Source organism: Rhipicephalus sanguineus, chromosome 2 (assembly GCF_013339695.2).
Source record: "Rhipicephalus sanguineus isolate Rsan-2018 chromosome 2, BIME_Rsan_1.4, whole genome shotgun sequence".
Taxonomy (NCBI): Eukaryota; Metazoa; Arthropoda; class Arachnida; order Ixodida; family Ixodidae; genus Rhipicephalus; species Rhipicephalus sanguineus.
In genome coordinates this window covers 71335664-71353619 of record NC_051177.1, presented here as the reverse complement: position 1 = coordinate 71353619, position 17956 = coordinate 71335664, and the positions used below count along the sequence as shown (strand labels likewise).

General features: G+C 45.3%; 1 protein-coding gene across 1 annotated transcript in view; it reads left to right on the top strand.

Moving 5' to 3' along the window:
- Positions 1-17956, top strand: part of LOC119383158 (transcription factor Sox-5) — a 450853-nt gene that overhangs the window by 118802 nt on the left and 314095 nt on the right. Inside the window, exon 2 of the mRNA XM_037651176.2 lies at positions 9993-10081. Within this exon, the coding sequence (XP_037507104.1) occupies positions 10062-10081 (20 nt within the window). The 5' untranslated portion in view covers positions 9993-10061. The remainder of the gene's footprint in view (positions 1-9992; positions 10082-17956) is intronic.

Sequence of the window (17956 nt, the reverse complement as noted above, 5' to 3'; positions counted from 1 at the left end):
AAAACTTTCTGCTGAGCTAGTTGGTTCATGACTGGAGAACGAAAGCACTGCGCTACGCATACGAGGAGGAATTGAGACACAAAAGCCCTCTGGCGCCCTATATTCTTTTGTCTAATTTCGACCTCGTCTGCTTAGCACCGTACCTTTTGCTCTCAAGTCTAGGTATTTTATTGCGTTTTGTGGATTTTGTACAGGGAGGGATATTAAAGCATACCACGGTGAGTACAACGCAATCTTTTTTATTGCCAATCAGTTAGCTAATCCCCCCCAGCGGATGCTGCTACAGTGTAGAAGTTACAGGGAATTAACGCGAGATCGCCCTTTTTCTCGCTTACGCCTCCACTGGCCGATAGCTGACATCCCAGGCTTCCACAGACACAGTTTATCTGCGCAACTAAACTTGACATTTCTCTTTGACTGTTGTCTTATGTCCTATTTCCTCCTTTCCTGTCCCATTATTCAACAAGAGCAGTCAGTTGCGGCCTCAGTCCAGGTTAACTTTCCTGCCTCTTCTTTACCACCGCCTATCCCCTCCTTTTTTTCTTTCTCTTTTTCAGCAGTGTACGTCATGAAGCACATTCCCCATCGAGATCTTTATACAGAGAACACAGCAGTCGATTGTTAATTGGGCTGGGACAGCGCCTCTGTGTGTCGCCAGCTGCGACCACGAATGAAGCTCCAATGTTCACTGACGATGGAATGCACATGCGTGCGCGCCTTCAGTTATTAAAGCGTAAACCAATGTCCTCTGAGTAATGGCGGTGAATAACCAAAGGACGCTAGAGGTATTTCTAAAGGCCAGTGAAGACAAATGTCATTGAAGTTTGTGCAATGAAATAAGAGTTTCTATATGCACCATCTACGGGGCGCTGTTTCCAGGGTACCTACGGTACAGTTTACTGGTAGTTTCGAACGTCTGTAAGGTAACACTATGCACAATCGAAATGCTCAGAGCTGGGCATTCAGAGTTTGTCTCGGATTGCCACACTGACGTCCAACAGCAGACCACGATGCACATGACTTTCGATGTACTTAGAACGTAAATTAGTCACCTTGATCGTACCCCTGCCCACACCTCGCCTTGTTTCTGGAAGACCGGTCCGGTGCCTCAATTTGTAAGAGTATATCGCCTTACCCGCGAGCGCCTCCCAACAAATGCCGGCCGAAAGACTTCGCACGCCTGTCTGGCGTTTGTACCGATCAAAACTTCGACCGACAGTACCGTGGGTTCGGTCGAAGGCAGAACTGTCGTCGCCAGCTTTAAAGTATAGCTGTCTTTACTCAAGCTGCATGAGGAATACAAGTACTTACCATCTTCGGCAGCCTTCACCAATGATATGTCCAGTGTCAGAATTGACTCAAGCTTTCTTTACTAACAATACTAGCTAAGGTGTTTTTGTGAATGCGAACCCTGGTTAGCTCAGATCGTAGAGCGGCCGACCCGCAAAGACTGTGGTCACGGGTTCGCTTCCAATATCAACGCGAAATTTTTTAGATATACGAAATGTTTCTGAAAGAACCTGTATCGATTTTTGGATATTTCGTGCTACACTTTCAGGGGGATTGGAATATTTGCTTTTCGTGTTCCTTAGCTGCGGCATCAAATCCTACAACTAAGTTCATCCATGGTATCCGTGTGATGATGCAAAGCTGATAAGGAACCTTGTTGGGGAAAGCTAAAAAAATTAGGCTGAGTCACAGCGGAGCTTGTGGTCTCCTAGCTAGTCCCGCCGATCGTCATTGATTTGCTATCGATTAGTATTGATGGCTCGACTAAGTTCAATAAGACCAGGCTATGCTTATCTAGACATATAAACATTGATTGATTATCGACGAGTATTGATTGACTATCGATTAGTACTGATGGGTTATCGATCAGTATTGATTACTTGCCTAAGTTCAATCGGACCGGGCTATGCTTATCTCGACATATCAGCAGTGATTGATATCGATCGGCATTGATTGGTTATTGATCAGTATCGATGGCTCGATTAAGCTCAATGAGACCGGGCTACGCTTATCTCGACATATCTAGGCCTATCTCTCTACATTGACTTTACTATGCTATTACAAGCTAAGCCCAGTTATCAGATCACACCACGCGGCATAACCAAAAGTTTAACCGTTCCGTTGTAAAAAAAAAAGAAAGAAAAACTAAAACAACAGAAACTGCTGTTGTCAATGAATGTAACGTGCCATTTCAAGGAGGTTTCTGCTAATTCCGAATTCGGGAAAATTGTAGCTATCCAACTTTTCGTGTCATTTTACGACTGATCCTAAAATTCAATACCGTAGCAATATATAGAAAAGTGCAGAAATATTGGCTCACAGTCAGCGCAATTTCTTTTTAAATTCTTATTCTCAATGCAGTGGGCTTCCATAAGTCCGCAACGGGGCCGCAGCATGGAGCAGCTTCGCAGCGAAACGTATGTGTTTCTATACTCGAATGACCAGAAAGATTGAGGATAACTTAAATTATGGGGCTATACATGCCAAACCATGATATGCATTATCAGGCACGCCGTAATGGTGAACATCGAGTGATTTTTTTTTAACGTAAACCTTAATCTAAAAACACGGTGCTCTAACATTTCGTCCCCATCGAAATGTCGCCGCCATGGCAAGGATTCGAACCGCGTCCTCAAGCTTAGCGGCGCAACACCTTAGCCGCCAAGCTACCATGGCGGGGTTGGGGTTGAAGCTCGCCAAACTCTACTTGTAGGCCGGGCCAAGGAAACATTCTTTCGTTCGGAATGAATGATTACCTTCGCTGCACCATGTGTTTACGCGGCTGCCACAACGCAGCGTTCCCGCATCGTGGGCATCGTAGATCAGCACAGAGAGTACTCATTCATTCAATTTATTTTCACACTCCCACGCACACAGCGGTGGTGAATAAAACACACAACAGCTCAGTGTTGTCTTCCTTGAAAGTGGCGGTATAGGATACCGATACGGATAATAAACACACATAAAGAATAAAGAAAAACGATGAAAAACTCTATTCGTAAAGAAAACGTTCGATGAGCTGAATTCACAAACCAAACCACGGGAAGGTTTTCTAAAACAGTTAGCTATACGCACCCGCTGCATGAAAGTCGGCACAGTGTTGTAAACTTTTGCAACAGACTACGGTGCCGTTCTGAACAGAGTTTATTCCCCTCCTCGCTAAAGCCATGCGCACGAAACGAAGCCAGACGAGACGGCAGTCGCTTATATTACTGTGTGGTTGAAAATAGCCGCCCGCTCGAAAAACGAGCGCTTTCTCTCTCCCCCTCTTTCTTTTTTTGTTCATCGCCAGTTATCGATTTCCGCCTGAACCAACCTATGTACGGAAAAAAAAGCGCCCCGACTGACTATACTGCACGCGTGCAGAGATCGAAGAGACTGAACTTCGTGAGCGGCGACCGGACACGCGTTACACTACTTACTCCACCTACCCGCCGTTTCCCCATTTCTGTGGTCTATCATTTACTGCATCTGCTTTTTGCTTGAGAAGAGATTCAACAGAATGGAAGTGTCACTTCCTTCACTGATACTGGTGGCCATGAAGAAAACGCAATCTTTGTCTTTCGATGCGAGCAGCACGTATTATAGTTTTTCTTCAAAGCCATTTCCCTTCCAATTTCAATTTTTTTTTTCTTTCATTGGCTTGAGACGTCCGATCCAAGCGAGGAGCTACCATGGCTGACCGCGTAAAGCGAAGTGGCTACACGTTTTACATTTCCTGAACGTTTGCAGCAAACTGAGTCAGACGAAGGAAGCACCATACTCGTCTGGCTTTGAGATTCTTGTTCCCCCCCCCCCTTTCACTCACGCGCAATTTTTCATTTGTGAACACTGACACCGGCGACACAAGGGGAGGACAACGGAACACTCAGGACACCGGCGGCCCTGAGTGTTCCCATGCGCCTTCTGTTCTGTGACAACAATGCATAGCCAACCGCAGGCATGCCCATTCGGTGACAGGCCTTCTTTCGACATGCCGCCGCCGCACACGAATTTCTTTGAACCGCAAAACGAAATGCCACCAGCGCTCCCAGATTACCTACGGTGGGAATCTCTGCCCTACAGGACTAGAGACCAACTTGGGGTCTTTAATTGTAAGCATTCTTTTCGTGTCATTCTTTTCATGTCGTATTATCAGTCCCGCGGGGTGGCCGATCTCTGTTATAGCGTACTTGCAGCTCCATTCGAGTAAACGGTGAAAAGGCATGCATATGGGAAATGAAAGGACCGTTATTATAAGTATAAGGGTCTTGGACTTGGTGAACCGCTGTGCGATGATGCTCGCGGTTATCTTTTAAATTCTTGTTTTTCTTTCTCTTCTATATTTTTTTTTTCGGAGTTGTGGGTGCGTATCCTTCGATCAGGATAGAGCTCAGTTGCGCAGCCAATGCGATGGGCAATGTAGTTAGAGTCTTGCGCTGACTCGAGCGTGCACTCATGCGTTTCTAGGATGAGCTTGCAGAGTTGTCTTGAATGATATGCCTCATGATCTTGCCTATGAGAATATCAGTGTTTCCTTTTCCAGGAACATGTGCAGCACTTGTAGAGTTATCTCTCCCGTCATATACTAAACTTGTAAGCGGCCAAAGAAACTCGGTTATTGCTGTTCAAAAGCGCCGTTTCTCCGACGGTGTACCTGGAATGCAACCTACGGTATATTGCACCATTTGGCACTCAAGCATAGTGATGAAGCCTCCAACATTTGTCACGGAGGGGCATATTCAGGGGAGGACCTCAGAGTTCAGCGCCTTTTACGATTTCCTTATAAAAATGAACAATTTACCCAAGAATCAGGCGCCATTCGTCCTTCATATTGTCGCACCAAGTTTATCCTGAGCCTAGATGCGACGGCTTGCATATAAGGTTCAAGTGTTATCAACTTGTTCCATATTCAACAGGTTTTACACCCCAATCCCAGGTATCTCTCAGCGGCTTTCTGGATTTAGGTTTGTGAATTATGCTGTACTTAATGTAGAGTAGTAATACAATGGTTACCTTCACTGCGAGGTGCCAGTGCGGCGCCTTTTGCGAGAACTTCCAGTACACCATACATCGATGGCGCTGAACCATGTTAAACGCCGGTACATAGTTAGGCCTTATCGTTACTGTAACCTTGAAACACGCAATATGCCGTCGTGCAGTCATTTCGGACGTCGAAGTTCAAATCCTCCCGCAACTTTTTGCAGCGTACATGAAATAAGAGTAAATATATGTGCAAAAATCCTTCTACATCTGTTTATCTGTAGCGTGACCCAGGTCACCAAGGGTAGAGGCTAATGGACGAGCTCATGTTCATGCACCACCGAGCATGCGCACGCTGGTGTGGTGGCTGCTGTGACATGATTTCGGTGCTCGTAACGATAAACAGCGAGCAATAATTGCAATAGATGCAACGAACACGAGAAGCGTGTATACTGCATTGTAAGGGATACAAGCTGAGGCAAAATATGAGAAATGTTCATTAAGGAGCTCTGTGCACTGAAGCCCCTCTTCCACCTAGCCACCCTTCCCCTCCCACCAAAGAAAGAAGAAAGACAGCGTGTTTTCATTTTCTATGCAAGGTTGTCCTTCCTCATGCCGGTCACGAAGGAGGAACACAACACGGTCGCCTCTGCTTTCTTCCTTCCCCCGTGACCTTGTAAAGTAAAAGCAATAACCATAGCGTTAACGCCATGAACACACCAGGGGTGACAGTATGAACGTGACGTAATATCGTTTGTCTTATCAACTTGCTTGCGTCGGTCGTGTTAGCGATACGGTTGATGCGTTAAGGGACACTAAAGAGAAACAATGAATTGGTTTAGATTGATAAATTGTGCTCGGAGAACTCTTGTGTAATTTATTTCACCACCATAGGTTTATTATAGAGGAGAAAACCAAGTTCAAAGTTTCATTTTTAAATTTCGCGCCGAGCTTCGCAATTCGTGACGTAAAAGGTTTCAAAGAGCATTTAACGTATTTTGGCGCCACTGGCTCGACGAAATTTCCACAAACTCGTTATGTCAAGTCTCTGGCTCCCTCAGAGGACAATGTAGTTCGATTTAACCGATTAGGAACTACGTAGGCCCAAGCAGGCGCCGTAAAAAATATGTGACGTCACGGCAAATGGTGCGGGAATTCTAAGGTGGCGTCGCCACCTGTATTTTCTTTTTGCGCGTTTTCTCGCTTATTAAGCGTCTTCTCGCAGCAAGCGTGGTGTTTTTGGTATCGTGGAAGACTACTTTACTAATGCGAGAGAAATCGTTTTGCTCTTAGTGTCCCTTTAACTGTCAACCGCTAACACTTTTTTGCGTAAACATCACGAAGCCTTCTTCTGTGCACGTATCCTAACTGATTGTCCGTAAGCAGGGGCGGATTATCCAGGGTTCAAAGGGTTCAAATGAACCGGGCCCTCCGGTTTTAGGGGGCCCCCCAAGGGCCAGAAAAAATGGCCGACTTCGTTGTTTTGTTCGAAAAAGTTTAACCCTCCTGCTGGATTCCCCTGATAGAAACAGATTGTCTATTTCATAATCAATATACATGCTTCTAAGAGGTTGTTCGTTGCATAACGTGCATAATCTTGAAGTCAGCTCACAGTTCTGCAGTCTGTGGTAAAAACCTTTTACTCGCCCAAGACCATGCATCGTGTAGAGGGAAGGAGCTGATCCAGCGGATGGACACATAGAGCAGCCTGACGAGGATTTTAGCAGCTACGGTCCAACACGCAATGCGAAGGCGCATAGAGAGTGGTTCCTGTTTGAAATATCGTTTAATGCGCTGAAATGAAAATAACCGGTATGAAGCTGACGCATAGGTATGCTATAGTATGCTTTCATTATAGTGTAAACAACGTACCATGAAATATTTGTATGGTACGGAACTTCCTGATTATGCCAGGACTCCGAAGGAGTAATGGTTCGATTCTTCGCTTCTGGCATTGCCGTTCTGTCTTAATTCCTGCTTGGTGGTTATATAGGGAAACTTAAGAGACCATCACTTGGTAAAGGTTGTGCGCAGGAAATATCTACAACATATATCCACTATCTGGCCGCCAGCAGACCCTCACCGCAATTGCTTGAGCGTTGTGGTGGGGGTCTTCAACTGACCATCACTTTTGAACTTCTTTTAACACTTTTGAACTTCTAATTCGTGAAAAGCTTGAAGGTTCTTTCCCTGATGTCCATGTGGCTCTTAGAATTTTTTTTTTTGCTTAATGGTCACAAATTGCACTGGTGAACGATCATTCAGCAAACTGAAATTGATCAAAAACAGGCTTCGATCAACGATGACCGACAGCCGCCTCAGTGATTTGTCACTGCTGAGCGTAGAGACGGAGGTTCTTAGGAGGGTAAATGTTGAAGAGCTGATCAACAAACTGTCTCAGCAAAAGACACGAAAACGCTTGTAGAAACGTACATACCTTCTTTCTCTACTTAAAAGAATAATGAAAACAGAGAACATGTTAATAGGTATACACGCCCCATTTCAAGGTTGCATTTCTGCGAAGAGTTCACCAATTTTGTACACTGTGTTTAAGAAGAAATATTTCGTAAAAATATCAAGATATTCCGCAGTTTAAACGCAGAAAAGATGTGTGCATGAATGTGTTTCCTTCTCCTATAGCCCTATGGAAAGTGAATATTGCCTGCAAAAATGTAACCCTATTACATGTTTAAAAGCGACCGATTTGTGCATAAATGAAAATATGTGTGGTCGTTTTTCGAGTCTTATAAAAACGTTTTTGTGAAAGTTCTACACGGATCTCATTTTTTATAGGCGCCACCTTTTCCGAAAGATTTGGCCCACCCCCTTCCCATATTGAAGATATTTTAATTTTAAACCATCTGTATTACTTGTTGTGATCAGTAGGCATATACAATATGCATAATAGCACTATATCGAAATGCTGCCTTAGAAGAGCTTAAATGTGTGTTGTTGTATGAAATCAAAAGTAGCTAGACGATTGGTAGCGTATTTACTGTAAGTACGTGCGAACAGTTTCTGAAAAAAGGCCCACCTGTCAACTTCGGCAGTGCTCGCACGCAGGCAACCAATGCGTGCGCTACCGAATCAGTGAAGCTGAAGCAGATAGAGGAAGCTATTTTTCACAAAGGCGCTCCCTGATTTTCGAGGGAAGATGTCCTCTCTTGAAATAAGGGTAAACAACGCTATAGGTTAAGACGAATGGAAGAAACACCACGGCGCTTGGACTGCACTGCATTCCTTCTTTTCGTGCTTAACTTTCTCGCAGAGTTTAGTCTTCTTTCAGTATGATCCAAGGAACCAGACAAATCTTAATGCTGTCGATGTGTCTTCGTCTCCTGATATAGTTAATTATTACGATGACAATCTCTCCACGTGCTCCGCAAGAAAGAAAACGCCCAGGTGATATTACACACTCCGGAGAGGCTTAGAATAATATGGCTTGTGTTCTTTGCAGCTAAATCTAAAAAGCGTCAAGTCTCAAGCATGACCAGATGACCAAAGTGAGAAAGAAAGGGGGCGGGGCGAGGGGGGAGGGGCCCCCCTTATTTTTTTGAACCGGGCCCTCCGCACATTTAATCCGGCCCTGCTTGCGGGCGGCTGACATAACTCACCTTGACGCTCATTCGATCCGACTCGCTAGCGTTTACAAGAACCTATAGACAAGCTTTAGGCGTATGAACAGATTCGACGCGACTGTGTCAAGTTAGCTAAATGTAGCTCTAAGCCTGTGCTGCACTTTATAAACACGAAAGTTTCGGCTTCTCAGATGGCTTCCATAATATCCTAATCCGCGTTGCTGACCTGGGCTCGTACGTGCAACGATCTAGACCGGCTTGGGCATTACATAATTAGCCAAAGAGTGTGCCACAGAAGGCGATGAATGAATGAATGAATGAATGAATGAATGAATGAATGAATGAATGAATGAATGAATGAATGATGAATGAGATGAATGAATGAATGCTGACACAACTCACCTTGACGCTCATTCGATCCGACTTGCTAGCGTTTACAAGAACCTATAGACATGAATGAATGAATGAATGAATGAATGAATGAATGAATGAATGAATGAATGAATGAATGAATGAATGAATGAATGAATGAATGAATTTGTCCATTCTTGTCTTTGTGAACAAACTTACAGATTAGAGCAGATAAGAACTGTCGCTTAGAAACTTTACGGAACGCAGCCGCCATTATGATGTTTCACAGCTACAAAGTAATACCATATCGTGTCTTCAGAGCAACATGCTGACAAATATGGCGACATAATACTGAAAAAAAAAAGAGCCTTGCTATGAAATTATGCTTTCGTGGCCGCGAATTCCAAGTTTAACTTACTTCAACCACAAGCATATGAATTCATATGCACAGATGTCATCCGTTAGCAAATGTTCATCAAAGCCTCCTCACACAGCTCTCGATGCAGCAGCTTACTATTACGCCTTCTCGTTCCGTATACTCGCACGCGCGTGCCATAAATGCGTTCCTGTATCATTTTTTTGTGTCTCTGCTCTCGCTCTGTCATTATTTCGGTGGCACGCCGGACAACAGAAAAACGCGTCGAAGAGCTCCGGGAAGGGACCTTGCTCAAAATCGCTTAGCATAATTGGTGCTGGCTCGCTGGACCTCCGGCGCTGCGGGAGCACTTTTTATAGGCACCGCGCACGCACAAACATCTTGGCGGCATCGGTCGAGCCTTGCACTCACGCCAACTCTTTGTAAGTACGGGCCTCGTCGCAAGCGTCGAAGAGGAAAGCGACCTCGCAGCTCCGGACACAATCACCTTCCCACATCCATTGGCGCTCGGTCGCTAATAATAATAATGGCTGTTCTCCCTCTCGGAGGACAACTCTGATACCGCGCGGCGCTCTCTTGTCTCTAGCTCGGTCGCCCCGATCGTTAAAACTCGTATGCAAAGGTGTGAGATTCCAATGCAATCATTTTCTCTCGGTCTTTGCTCGTAAGGCCATACTGATTCTTTCCTCTTTTTCTTGTGTTTTTTTCTGGCGCAGGTGCGGAGGCAGCTGCGATGACAGTGAAGCAATAGAGATACTGCGGCCGCTGCATACTCCGTTCCCTGAATGTTTGCGTCTCTGCAAAGGTAAGTCCAATAGCGCGGGTGTCATTACCTCTGGCCTTCTGTACGGCTTCCACACCTTGTCGTCGTTCGCGACTTACTCTTGTCCTTTTGTTTCTCTTGTTCGTTTTATCGTCGTCTCTTGACGCCGATAACCGGGGCGACGACAGTGCGTGCGTTGCTGAGGCGCGGGTGCGAAGAATGTGTGGGCCGTATCTATCGCGCGCTTGTATACGCGCGTGTACTTTTTTATAAGCGTTAATTATATAAACGCTCCTAACGCGTTCTGGAGCTGTGCCCTATCTATATATACCATGTAGCCTGTTTCCCTGCAAGTCTGGCCTTCGGTGTTCCTGACAGCGGCTGCGTGCGTCAGCAGCGAATGCGTTCTTTACGTATACAGTCGATGTGCACTGTTCCTTCTTCCTCGTTTCTGTTCGCCAAAAGGAAAAAAAGCGTGTGCCAGTCGATCGGGTGGGCTTCCAGCTTTTACGATGATAGGCTTAAGGTCACAAAGCAAATATTTCACAAATTATTACGCTACTTTCAGTGGCATTGACAGGGGGGTGGTCTGAAGGGGAGTGAACCCCCCCCCCGAATTTTTACAGTAATTTATTATACATTAGCGAGTGGGCTGTGTAACTGTGATATAGGATTACAGCGATAGACGAGGACGAGACGAAGGAATACACGTTAGTGCAGTTTAGCATGCCTATATACGTCTCGTCTTTTTCGCTAGTAACAGTCCTTTTGTTATATCGCTTGTATGTATACATCAAGCAACAGCTAATACGTGTGTTTGTGTCAGCAACATCCGTCTAGGCTGTCATTGGAAAAAACCCTTTTGCCAATCGGAGGGTGCTAACAGAGTAAGCACCTTAATGGAATTGTATACTATTTAAAAATAAGGATATAAAGGGCGAGAGGGTGTCATATAGGGTGCAAAAGCTTACAAGCACCATTTTTACTCCCTTCTAGGTGTAAAAAAATATGTGCACACATTGTGTTAGATGGGCGCGCGACACATACAAACACACACACTAACGTCATTAAAGGGGAGCTGGACACACACCGAAAAAAAATTAGTTGAACTTAGTTAAAGGCGAAGAGAGTTCATTGTAAATAGGCGCGGTAATTTTCGTTTTTGTCGTTGCTTTTTTACTTTGCGTTTGTCTTTAGGGATAAGGATCCGAATGAACATTCCAGGCGGTTGTCTTCTTATTGTAGGGGAGCAGCGACAGATGGCGCAGCAAATTTCTCAGGCCAACTGGCGGTCACTGCCAACAACACCTGGATATATATACCAAGTGACGCCAAATTACGCTGAACAGCATACACTCGTTTTTTTTTTTCGTTTTTTTTTTTATTATCATCGCACTCCTTGCAGTGCAACTCTGTCCAAGCGGAGCATGTGTGCAAGCGTAATGGTTACCTTGCTGATTTTCCTCAAAGGAGGTGGACCAGTTCTGGCCTGTAGGATTATTTTCCTTCCTTTTTTTTCGAAACAAATAAAAATGGCAGTTGGGCATCCCACGATGGCTATTCATTTAGTAGTAAGAGCAGCAACAATATTAATTTAAAAAGCAAGATTATTAAAAACGAGGCCTAAATTGGCAGGAGTCACCGTGGCGCGAAGCGTTGCGAGAATCACTGCAATACGAGACGACGACAATTTGTCCTTCTTCTTCTTCTTCTTCTTCTTCTTCTTCTTCTTCTTATTATTATTATTATTATTATTATTATTATTATTATTATTATTATTATTATTATTATTATTATTATTATTATTATTATTATTATTATTACTTGATATGTAGCCTATCCTAAGACATACAGGACATACATGCATGCTGATAGTACATAACTCACAGTGATAGTACACATTGTGATAGCACCATAGGTCGGCAAACTCGCTCATGACTCATGAGTCGACTCACTCAGGCTCAGATCAGGCCGTAAGTTTGAGTCTGAGTGAGTCCGGGTGAGTAATATTTTGGTGAGATTGAGTCCGAGTAAGTCCATTTGAGGAAAATATTGGTGAGTATGAGTCCGAGTGAACCCTAAGCGCAAAATATATTTCTTGAGCGAGTCCGAGTGAGCTCCACCTTTTGTTGCCGACTTATGATCCTATCTATTCATCTTCAGCCTTACTATCAGCCTTATGCCGGCTTACGTTTATACTCAAGTTTATTCACACATATTTCAGCACACTAGCATGCATGCGCCACCTCAATATTTATTGAACAGAGGCGTGAGTTAAGGGAACGGGTGCCATGATCTCCCCCCGGAAACTCTTTCATGGGAAGTTCTGAATAAAAATATCTCGTGTCAGTCGCGTATTTCATAAAAATGTCCTTAGAGTATCGATATATGACAACGATGATATATGATATATGATGATAACTCGTATCTGAAGGTACAAGTTCAAAAGGTGTATCGTAGAGCACTGAATAAGTGAGATAGATATTGGTGTTAAAGAGGATTTACATCATGATCGAAAAAACTAATTTTACGCCAACGTACTCACGGGTTGACTCACTCAGGCTCACTCAAGCTCAGGTGAAACCGTGAGTCCGATTCTGAATGAGTCCGGCTGAGTAACATGTTGGTGAGTTTGAGTCTGAGTGGGCCCGGCTAAGGAAAAGTTTCGTGAGCCTGAGTCCGAGTGAGTCCGGTCTGTGTTTGTATAACAGAATATGACATAAGGGCCCCCTTCACCACAACTCCTACGCGAGTTACGGGACCCTGCCTTTATAACATAACTGATGTGTCATCTTCATGTGAATAATAAAGTTTTTTGATTGATTTGACTGATTCATTGATCGATTTTGGTCAGTCTGAGTCTGAGTGAGCACTCAGAGCAAAATATATTTCTTGAGTAAGTCTGAGTGAGCTGCAATTTTTTTGCCGACCTTTGGATAGCGCGCAGCGCGCACGCGCGCACGCACGCACGCACACACACAGACACACACACAGCACACACACCACACACACACACACACACACACCACACACACACACACACACACACACACACACACACACACACACACACACACACACCACACACACACACACACACACACACACACACACACACACACACACACACAGCGCACGTCTTGCGACACTGACCCTGAGTAATCAGTAAGCACTGAGCACACGTGAAGACGGGCAAGTAAGGGGACATTTCTAGCGGGCTTTCGCATGCTGCATTGCAATTCTTGGTTTCTCATATCTTGTTTTTTTTTTCTTTCTTCTTTAATTTAGTCTTTAAACCTTGTCCACTATAGAGTTTTCATCCTTGTACAGTTATTTGCACGTTCGCAATTTTATTGCAAGTAACGACTTTACTCTTGAACCGCAGCGGGACTCTTCCGTTCATACGTATACAGAATCCACAAAGCACGTACTCCTCCCCCCTCACAGCCTCTTCATTTGCTACATTGAAGGGCATAGCCCACCATTTACCCAACGGTGCAGTGCCCCCCCCCCCCCTAAACTGTCGTCCTCCCTCTTTTCCTCTTTCCTGCGCCACCTTTCGTTTTCAGGGCGCGTGTGACGCAGCCTGCACACACAGGGACGGGATGAGAGAGCCAAGATGCCGCCGCAGGGATGACGGGACGGCGAAAATTGAATGTGTCGGTCCCGCTGTAACTTGTCACATGGCCTGTCACTTGTCCCGCGGATGGTGGCGTTTGCAGGCGCCGCTTCCGCGACGTGTACTCTCTTCTTTTGCGGCCAAACTGCGCATTTTCGCGGAAAATATACACGCCGAATAGATGTGTGAGAGAGGGAAAATGAGGGGAGAGAAAAGAGACAGAAAAACGGTGAAAAGGCGTCCTGACGTGCTGCCGTCCCCGGGGCAAACGGTGAAACTACAGTAGGTGAAACCAAATTTGCTTTCAGGCTTTTTTCGTTTGCTATATTATGTGGTTGCGCTACACCGGTTGGCTGCTGAGAAACACTGGACCGCTTGCCAGCCCACACGGGTTCTGTCGACGCAGCTCGGTGTAGAACATAGTTTAAATATGAAAGAAGAAGCTTCGCGGCCTCGCGATAACGGAGTTGCTTTCAAGCGCGATCTTTTGCGCTATATTTAATTCTGTTTTGTATACAGTGTGCGAAACGTACAGAAGTGTTTAGTAGGGAGGTTGCTGATGCTATGTGAGACCTGTAGAAAAAAAAAAAAAGAAGCGTTCTCCCGTGAAGTTTATCTGCAAAGTGCGCGATCAGGCGCCAGTATATTGTCTCAAATTTTCAGAATATGCAGCAGCATGCATGCTCGTGAACACCTTACTGTCAACATGGTTGGGCGCTTTGCGTTAGCGCCAGGCTGACATAAATGCTATCGAAATGACTATAATGACTTTATATCGAGTGTGCATGCTCCTCACTGTCTCTCCGCTCGCTGGTGTGCTACGTAAATCTTATTAGTGTGCATTATTTGACGTTTAATCTTGATATCACATCTATATGCGGTTTCATCAATTCCGGAAAGTATAGTTTAAACGAAACAAATAAATATTACTGTGCTTCGAACGTTCTCACGCCAGCCACTACATAGCGCCAGCGATCATTTCCGAACACGATTTGCTGCACTATCCTTTTGTTTTCGTGAGATTCTTGTTGCTATAACTTTCTCGCCGCCAGCGCACTCGGTGTTAACGACCACCGTTCAACGGTATCGATTGCCGCACCACCATACGCTGTTGGTTAGAGTGCATCGATGTTAAACTTCTCGTTCACGACTCTTTTCAACAATGACTGATCTCACAGCCTATAGGTCTCAGCATTTCGTGCAATTATTTTGGAGAACTTTCTTAACTAATGAGAGTGGTAGCTTGTCTTGATTCGTGTTACAATTGTTCAGGTTATACATTCGGAGGCCATGCGTAAACCCGGCTGGTGAACTATATGCACTCTATACATCGAACGTTTCAGATCACATTGACGTATTCAATTCGTTATACATACAGTGCCCTTCGTGGAGGTCCCGAGGGTCGCATTCCTTCCACTTCATAACATGCTTATTACGGTTCTGATCGATCACACTTACTACCGGTGCTATCTGGAGGACGCGGCCAATTCCAAAGCACACCCCCCCCCTCCCTCCTATATTTCTCGATAACAGTTTCGGTGTTTCGTCTCTTGCCCTCTGCAAAACCCCAATCACGTGCCTCGCTTATGTACACGCGTATAAAAATGTACGACTGGAAAAAGTCAATTACGCATTTTCCTCGACCGCCTGCGGTCTTCACCTTCGTGTCTCCCCCTCCTCTGTCTCTCTCCCTCTCTCCTGCACTCTTCTAGCCATTTCGGTCGCACGCTTCATTGATCTATATACTTCATCTGATTCGCCCTCTCCCAATCTCACCCCGCTGTATATACCTGCCTACACACACACGTGCCAGAACAAGATAAGAGTGCTTCCCTTTTTCACGCCATTCCCCGCTGCTTGCCCGCGAGAGTTGCCAGGGAAATTCTTCTTCTCATTTGCCAAGTGTAACACACGGACCCCCTCCCCCATTCTTCTCCGCATCGATATGCGCGTTGATCTGGCCGAACTTGTAATGCTGCTCAGCTCTATATTACTAAGTGCTCGCGTGCGATTCTTTTGTCTCTCTCTCTTTTTTTTCTTATCTTCATTCTTACTGATACCCTCGAGGGATGGAGGTATCTAGTGCGGGAGACAGAGAGCCGCCTCGACCTCAATGCAAGCTTTCTGCTGTATGCGGTGACCGGCAACGGTGTTGGGAAGCCGAACGGACAGTTGTATTCTCTCTCCCCCCCCCCCCCTCCCCTCGGGAGCTTGCGAAGATGGAGAAGACCCGCCGACTGCGGCGTTGTTGCGGAGCGCCCATATGGGAGAGAGGGGGGGGGGGGGGGGAGACGCGAGCCAAACGGTGTCTTGCAGCAGCTCGCCCGAGGGTGGTGGTGGAGGGGGGTTGGCGTTCTGTGGACCGGCTCTGGCGAACGCCCCGGGGCCCGTTAATTGGCGACCCCGGAAGGGCACCAGTCCCGTACCGGCTTTCTTTGTACGGGCGGCAGGCTCTTGTTCCCGAAGCCGTTCCACGGTGGACACATCGGATCTTATCGGCGGTGGAGTGGTGGTGGCGTGGCGGGATGCGCACGTGCGGCCCTTATTGTATACGTGGTGGCGCTTCTTTTTTTTTTTTCTTTCTCTCTACACTCACGGTTTTACTTCTCTTTCTTTTCCTCTGTCTTTCGTTGTGCGTAACGGTTCTATCTCTTCGGCCGAGGTCACCTTGAATATTTGTCGTTTTGGTACTTCTCAAGCGTTGCCGAAGCTGAGGGGAAAATTTCAGAAGCATCTCATTTGCATAGAGGCGTTTACATCGCACGAGGTCCATCTGGACGTTTGGGAGTAGCAAGCCATCCGAGAAGCCATGCTAACGTCTCCTGGGTTATCATTAAAAACTATATATCTATCTTGGTGTGTCATATTTTTTTCGTTGCACGGTATCTCAAAGCTCTGCAATATAATTTCTTTTCTTTATAAGGTTTTTATCTGTGATGTGTCTGAGAACACTAGGAACATGTCTGTTAACAGTCGTTACGTCAGCTATGACAAATATCGCCGCCGCTAACATATCTTTGATTTCTAACTGTTGTTGACTGCACCGCGTAGGGCTGCGAACTGTTAATAAAATGGCCTAAATGCTAATGGTGTAAAGTGTAAATAACCTAAAGACATCACCAAATGTGATCTCCCATTCCCTTAACAACTTAACGTTGGAACGATGACGTCTAGATTTCTTGCTTTTTGCGGACATTACCTGTGCTTAATTGGGTAATCACTGCTGCCGCCTCATTATTCTTCTTTAGGCCTTTTTCTTTCTTTCATTGTATTTTTCATTTTTCGAACGCAATCATTTCATTAGGAATCCACGCAAGTGCATCTTTAACGTTATGGTGTCCTTTCGGTGCTACCGATTAACAGTCCAGTTGGTTTCTTCCTGTGCAATGATTGGATGTTTGCGATTGCTGTTATGGCATCGCCACCGATGGATAACTTTGCTTGACTAATGTCCGTAATACGTTGTTGCGACATTCTGAATCGCTCCATCTGGTTTTCAAGGTCCTGCAACGTATATAGTATACTTGGACACGCTACTGTACAGGCTTGCATTAAGTACTGCGTACATTGCTACAGATGAGCGCTTATTGCAGGAAGCCGCGGTGAATTTACTCGTCCATCTCCGCGTATTCATTGTTTATGTGATATTCAGAAAATCAACTTGTAGTTGAAGAATTCATCGTGAAATTAGGTGAGAAGGCTTTATGCAGTTGCTTTCTGACACTTCATTCAACTTCCTCCCTGCGTTATAAAACTTATTAAGAAAGAAAACTGCGTTGAATTACCAAAAGAAAACGACTTTACGATCTTATTCCGTGCGCCTCTGGGCTGTCATGCATCACCGCGAAGCTGGATACTCACCATTATTTTTTTGTCCAGGACCATCCATGTTAACGTGCTAACGAGCGTAATATGTCTCACGATACAAGTGCATTTCTTTGTCAGGCATGTGCAATAGCAGTGTCTCGCTTATAGGTGTTAGCTTCCACGCGTGCAATAATGCATTTGCCCCACGTGCAGCATCGTTAGATGCATGGTTCGAAAGGTACACGTGCAGGTGATTGTTTAGAACCAACTAACGCTAACAGTCTCTTAACTCTTTAAGCGAATGACTACATTTGACTTGACGTGCCTAAATTGATCACACCCAATTAGTGTAGTGCACTTCAGAATCAACGCCGACTTCTCAAGGTGTGAGAAAACTCCAGGGCCTCTTTGTACATTGTCCTTGGACGCTTCTTCAAAACGGTATAACACCGTATAATAGAACTCAAGACGTGCTTTACGCGCTCGAAATT